This window comes from Glycine soja, chromosome 14, assembly GCF_004193775.1.
Source record: "Glycine soja cultivar W05 chromosome 14, ASM419377v2, whole genome shotgun sequence".
In the NCBI taxonomy this organism is placed as follows: domain Eukaryota; kingdom Viridiplantae; phylum Streptophyta; class Magnoliopsida; order Fabales; family Fabaceae; genus Glycine; species Glycine soja.
The window spans coordinates 46,185,469-46,192,971 of record NC_041015.1 but is presented as its reverse complement, the minus strand read 5'-3'; the positions used below and the strand labels follow the sequence as shown (position 1 = coordinate 46,192,971).

Sequence of the window (7,503 nt, the reverse complement as noted above, 5' to 3'; positions counted from 1 at the left end):
TTTCTTATGAGTTTAATTTTGTACAAAGATCTCGTTTTTCTTTTTGGTAGTGATATTAAGATCTTTGGTGGACACAAGAAGATAAGAAAGGATGAAAATATATAAATTGGATAAAATACGACCTAGTAAACTTTTATCCTATTTTGTGTTTGAAATGGAAAAAATAATGACACCAAATAATATAAATCATATTTTAAAAAACAAAATTACTCTTTTGATAGAATTACTATATCTTTTTTTAAGAAATAAATTTAACATATATTTTGATATTTACATATAGTATTTTAAATTATTAAAAATACAAAAATAAAAATATTATAAATTATTGAACTCTATACGTATATAATTTCAATAAAATGTACTAAATTTTAAATTTATATTCTTATAAGATTGTGTATTGAATTAAATTACAATTTTAAGTTATAAAAAAATATAGAAATAACAAGAGAGTTGTAACCTCTGTGTGTGAGTGTTCAAGTTAGATTAGACTTGTCTAAAGTGAGAAAATGCACTTTAAACGATAAAGTGCAATTATAACCGTTAATTAGAAAAAAAAAAAGTTAAAAATTGAGATAAAATCAAATAAATATTTAACAAAATCTAAAATTAATGCTAATATCAATGGTTAATTTTTAAAATTATTATTATTATTATTTTATTTATCTTCTAAAGCTTATTTTTCTTTCTTTAATGATGTGTTTGGTTCAGCAAATGAGGAGAAGAATAAAAAAAAATTAATGTGTCTCACACCTTCTACATTCTACTTTAATTTAAATATATCTCTTTTATTTTTGTCTTCTTTATTTGCATCCTCCCAACCAAACACAACATAATATAAAGGGATCAAATCCATCAAAGTTACGATGATGACAGGGAAGTATACATCTTGAAGAATACTACGATAACCAGAGTTGCGAGCTGCCAAAACAGAGAACAAGGGATGTGATGATAACCTCAATCATAATGCATGATGCATGTAGATACCCAATTTATATGGCACAAAGAGTCGTTATTGAGTCCAAGAGGAAGCACTGAACCCTATAAGTGGCACTAAGTCTTTGATCCAACACTAAGCATTGATCCAGGGGTTAGTGAAGTTAGAAAAAGAAGGATTGGGAGGAGGGTAAGAGGTTAGGATAGTAGGGTAATTTTAAAATGCTGGGGTGCACTTAGGGAAAAAAAGAATGTGTTTAACAATGCCCGTAATGAAAAGCAGTTCACAAAAAAGGACTTACAATTTGGTATATACTTGAAAACTAATGCAATTGCTTCCTACACCTTTTTAGCCTTCTGAAAATCCTATTAATTTTACGATTTGGGTTAGCTTTTCAGAATGTAAATTACATTTCAGAATCGGATGCAGGAAGCAAATCCAGAATTGCACGAAGCAATTACCGAAAGTATAGCATTTTAACACCCCTCACAATTGTACAAGAAACTAAGGTACTTACTATATACATTCCCAGTTTTTGCTAAGTACACCCCAATCCTTCCCTTTTTAAATCATAATTACTCATTATACTCTTTTTACTTAAAGGAGTGTACACCCCTAGGTATCCATTTTTCTTTTCAAAAATGTCTTTCTAGATATCTATTCTGGAAATATATTTTTAGAATTATATATCATAGTTCTAGAAATACATTTCTGGAACAAGTATATGTTATTCTGAAAACACATTTTTGGTAATAATAAAGTTAAGATCGTTGATGTTGTAAATACTTATCTTACACTTCTATTTTTGTTAGTATTATGTTCATCCTATCATTAGTTTTCTTTAAATCATATCTAAAATCTTATTTTTACTCTACCTTATATTGTTCTTTAAACCCTAATTTTGAGTCTCATCTTCATTATATGAATTTTAATTATCCTTCAAAAACTCTTGTGTGAATTGTGTGTGCATCACCTCTGGTGTAGTATTTGATTGTGCACTTGATTATGCATCCTCCATCAAGGTTTTTCATCAATTTGTACTCATAACACACCTTCTTCAATGTGTCCAACAATACATTGCCTTCACCTACTTTGTATTAGTACATGTAATTTTCTTGGTCCCCCTATCTACCTTTTGTTTGACGGTTCACATATCCTATTCCAACTCAAGATTCGTAAAAGGTAGATATATAAAACGAATTATAAAAAAGATACCAAGAGCAAATTCTATTTTTTTATATAAAAAAGGCGCCAGATGTTATATAAATGCTTCATAAAATTTAATTCTAATATACTAGCTATAAAAAAATTGACACTATAAATCAATATATATATATATATATATATATATATATATATATATATATATATATATATATCACTTTCAATTATGTAACAATTTACTGTTGGATTGTAGTATAAAAAATATACATGTTGTCAATATATATTCTAATTATAACAAACATACTATAAATTAAATTTCAAAGTTAAACTTAATTTACCATTAACAAGAACAAACTTCTTAATGAATCCTGACACTTCGTCTCCAAAGATTTTATAACTCTTGATGAAGTTTGGTATAACTTTTGGCATAACATTGCCAAAATCATTTTTTTTTTTTATACCATGAGGTGAAGATGGGGTTCATAATTAGGGTTTAAAAAACAATAAATGTAGAATAAAAATAAGATTTTAAATAGGGTTTAAACTTTAAAAAACACTCATGATGGAATGAAAATAAGACTAAAAAATATGGGGGGTATATGAGAAGCATTTACAATTTTAACGATCTTAAATTTATTACAACCAAAAATATCTTTTCAGGATAACATATACCTTTTCTTGAAATGTATTTCTAGAACTATGATATACAGTTTTTAAAATATATTTCCAAAATAGATATATGATATTCCGAAAAGATACTTTTGGAAAGGAAAATGGATATCAAGGGGTGTACTCCTTTAAGTAAAAGGGTATAATGGATAATGAGGGGATTGGGGTGTACTTAGCAAAAAATGACCGTGTAAATAGTGAGCACCAAAACTATTTAAGCATAAAGATGGTGGAGAATTAAGGCCCAAATATTCCACGCCATAGCATGCTCAACAAAAATCGTTGCAATAATAAATGTCTCCCAGCACGCCAGAGACTCAAAGTAAATCAATTCAATCTTAATCCGATTGACTTAGTTTAAATTAATTGATTTTTTATTTTTAAATCCAAACCAAACTAGTTTAATTAAATATGATTAAGTTGAATTTAATTTCATCTTAAATATGCACCAATTCAACTGATGAATACTCCTAAATTTTACCTAAACAGTGGGATTAATTTGCTATCTGGTTCAATACTTTTCATGTGTTACCAATATAATAGAGTCTTGAATTGGATAAAACAGATGCTCAATTTAAACAATTATTTTATTAATGAAATATTTTGCTAAAAAATTATTTTAATGTATGTTGACTTTTCGTTACCCTTCTCCTTACTCGCAAATTCTGGCTTATTTTAAAACAAGTTCATATACATACTATTCCTTTCTACGTGTCTACTTGTCCACTTGAACAAGTCCTATACCTATACAATTCAATCCTCATACATTTCCTCAGCGTCCCCATTGGAAAAATTGTTCCGATATATTATATATAGTTACAATCCGAATATTAGATTCATATATATAATGATGGCAAATACAATCTTTACTCAAACGATTACTTGCTTAGCCGTAGGAAAATATCCAGCTTCAAATGTTGATCATCCCATTCATCCCCTTCGATTCAACTCCAAACTCAAACATAATAATCGCTTTTCGGTTCCAGAAAAGAACCTAGCCTTGAGATTTCAAAATGGTTCCACAAGAAAGATGTACGTAACATCTTAATTAATTAGTTTTTTCATTACATTATTTGTTTTGTTGCTACAATTGAAAGGTAAGAGATCACCCATGTTAACTATTAGCAAAAATGAATTATTATTGGCAATTAATATTAATTAGGCCTGAAATTTTCTCTTGTGTGATGATGAGCTTTTTTGCTTTGTTCGTAGAGAAAGTTGAAACAACAATAGACGAAGCACAACGAGTAGTAGACATTGTAGAAGACGTGGCTGAGGGGGTGGACAAGGTGGCAGAAGAAGCTGTGAAGCATCTTCCTGATGGAAAACTTCGTGATGCTGTTGAATTTGTTGAAAAAGTAGCTGAAGATATAGATAAGCATGCCGAACGCGCAGAAGATGAATTAGAAAAGGTTTTAAATTAATCTCTATTATTTGGATGACATCAAACTAACGTTTAATATTCTCATAATCTAAAAATATTTATTTCTTTTTTATAAAGCAATTTGAATGATTTATTTAATGAAGAGAAAAAAAAATATGTTCAGACATTGTCTTTCAATTACACACCATCATCCATTAAAATTTATTAATTTTATAACAATTATTCTAGAAGTAACATCAATAATGATTTGCGATTGGATGATCAATAAATTATTTAATAACAAATAATAAATATGTCAACTTTTAAAAGCATATTAGTTGACAAGAAAAACGAAAACTCTTTAATGACAAGTAATAAATATTTCAACTTTATAAACATATTTACTATGGAGGCATCCGTTAAAAAAAAATTACGTGGATCATACGGCTTAGGTAGTGAACAAGAAAAAGGAAATTGAAAGAAAAACGCAAACGCTAATTTTTCTCAATTATCTTAAAATTGTGGCTGGATGGTTAGATATGAATTGAATTATGTGATTGGTTTTTATGATTTGACTTAGTATCTTAGTCTCAATGTTAGAAGTTTTCTATTAACATTGAATAACATCCCTTAGACAATAAATTAGACTTTAATAAATAACGAAATTACTTGTTTAATCTTCAACACGAAAGTTGGCTGATTCAGTTTTCGATTCAATTGCCTTGTTCAGAATTTCCTCCCTAGCTCGAGCCAATAACAATAAATATATAACTTGTTAATCGCTATTATTGCTTATTGCAGAATTATATATATCACTTTAGTTATCTTTTGAAGGCCAATTGCATGTGCAAGTTTATACTTTGTTTGATAAGTTTTGGTCTTAGATTTGAGCAAGACATGATGACCTATTTGGATTAACGTGTAGGTGGAGAACATGGAAAACGAGTTTGAGTCCTTCATTGAATCAACCACTCATCATCAGGAAAATTCAGTCACAACGACCGCAGAAGCAAAAGAACAGAAGTAGAAAAAAAACACGGTTGCAGACCATGGCGACAATTCATAAACTAAAAAATTCAACAGGACATTTCAATATTTTCTTTTACAACATACTTGTATACTTATTTGTTATATATATAAATACATCACCATGTGGAAGTATATACATAGAATAGAACACAATATAATCGAATAATATAAATTCGTGTATATATATATATATATATATATATATATATATATATATATATATATAATTTTCAAAAAATAGTTAAAAGTTGAATACTGGTCATTAAAAGCTGAAAATTCAGCTTATTAAATTATAGGTGTTAAGTAAAACTAGAGATAACAAAACAAACTGACTCAACTCTTTTTGGTCCAGCCGGTCACTAGCCCATCAAAATCGGGATGGGATAGTGTTACCTTTATTACGTAAAATTTGACCAAGTTATTAAAATCAAATTTGGATATATTTGGTTCAAGAGGTGTAAGAGAATCTCTCCAAAATCGAGTGGAATATGAGCAAAAGTTCAAGAAACAAGACTACTTAATCATAAGGAGTGATTTCAATTGAGACAACTGATTTGATTTCGTTAACTTCATTCATGCACATGTGATTGGAAAGCATTGGAGAGCAAGTATTTTTCAACAAATCAAAGTACTAGTTAGTGCAATTGCGGAGAAATTATGTGATAACAGTTATTAGTATCAAATCAACGTATTTAGAAACATTTTTATACACATGCCAAAATCATATAATTCAACCATTACTATGTATTCAATTTTGGGGGATTGAAATATAATTACTTAATTCCTTAAAACACCAACACCTCTACCATCAAAATTGGTAAATGTTCGATAGGTCATTGTATATGTATTCAATTTTCAACTTTTATGAATTTATGATTGTTTATTTTACTACACATTTTTAAACTCTTTACTCTTTCCAATCTATATTTCTTCTCCAAACTTTACTTTTTCATTTCCCATTTCTTATTATTATCAAAATCATTTACAAACTAATTACTGAATCGAAAACACTTGTATAAAAATTCCTTATTATTAATCCTATCAACTATTATACTATTATAATAAAAATGGATATGTCTATCGAAATTATAACCGTAATTTGCATTAAATGTTAGATAATTCTCTATTAATTTGACAATTATGAACTTGTTTGTTTAACTAAAAAGAACTCATAATCGAAAATGGATTTTATGTTTCATCTTTAAACATTTATTTGTTAATTAAACCATGTAGTGAAAATTCATTTACTATTTTGAAAATACCTTCCTTTCGAAAAATAGATATGATTTTCATGATTAACAGGCCAACTGGCCTGCTAAGACTTGACGGGTTGGACATGTTGGTCTGTCCTACCTAAAGGTGGACTGGTGGGCTAGAAAATTGGCCTGTCCTTTAAAAAAATAAAAACTCTTAAAAAATAATTGACAATACAAAATATTTAAAATAACAAACTAGTCTTAAAATCTTAAATCACACAAAGTATTAATAGTCATTAATATTAACTTATAATAAGTCTACGAAGTAGTTAAGTCACAACACAAAGTCATAAACTCTAAAAGTAGTCTTAAAATCTTAAAAATACAAAGTAATTAAATATAAACCAATTTAAAAGATCTTTTCTATCCTTTTTATTTTTATTTTTAGTAGTCTTGTATATTAATATAATTATTATTTATAAAAACAGTTAATTTTGCAGGCTGGCGGGCTAACCTGTCCCACCCCGAGATGGGACAACGGCAAAGGACGTTCATGGAGCGCACATGAGAGAATTCGGAACAGTTGGAGAAAGGAAAAGAGGAAAAGGGAGAAGAGGAGACGCGAGGTCATTGCCAAGTTGCATATTAGAAGTCCATTGTAGTGCAGAAAACAACCCCAAAACTTCGACCACACCTTTGCAACCCATCTTATTAAGTGTAACCTTATGTAGTTGTTGTATATTGATTTAATCAACTGTCATGTTTTGAATATATTGACATTTTCCCTATATTTTTTGTTAGAAATAGATGTTCTAAGGGTTCTATAGGATTTTGAACCACTTAATTTTCATTTTTAGATAATAAAATATGAATTTACCAAGATGAGTATGAAGATGGACTTAAACTATGGAAAGTAGTTTTGTTTGCTTGAGTTGGAATAGATTTTGAGGCAACTATAGGAACAGTAAAAATATAGGAAAAAAATTCCAGTGTTTTATTAAGCCTCTAAGAAGGTCTCTATAAAAATTTATCACCAAACAATGAATTTTCCATTTTTTTAGAATTTTCTCACCCAAATTATTCATTAGTGGATTTCATATGCCTATAAGTTAAGGTTTGGTGTTTTAATTTTGTGGAATCCTAGTCTT

General features: G+C 28.4%; 1 protein-coding gene across 1 annotated transcript; it reads left to right on the top strand.

The window, feature by feature from the left end:
* Window positions 1-3,954: 3,954 nt before the first annotated feature.
* Window positions 3,955-5,302, top strand: LOC114384140. Its single transcript, XM_028343803.1, has 2 exons — window positions 3,955-4,179; window positions 5,056-5,302. The coding sequence occupies exons 1-2, from the start codon at window positions 3,955-3,957 to the stop codon at window positions 5,155-5,157; spliced, it is 327 nt and encodes a 108-aa protein (XP_028199604.1). The 3' UTR covers window positions 5,158-5,302.
* The last annotated feature ends 2,201 nt before the right edge of the window (window positions 5,303-7,503 follow it).

What these genes read in the sequence shown, in the direction of transcription:
- LOC114384140 (XM_028343803.1), top strand. Translation starts at nt 3,955, where the DNA reads ATGAGCTTTTTTGCTTTGTTCGTAGAGAAAGTTGAAACAACAATAGAC. An exon ending in CAGAAGATGAATTAGAAAAG is followed by an intron (nt 4,180 to 5,055) that starts GTTTTAAATTAA and finishes ATTAACGTGTAG; the next exon opens with GTGGAGAACATGGAAAACGA.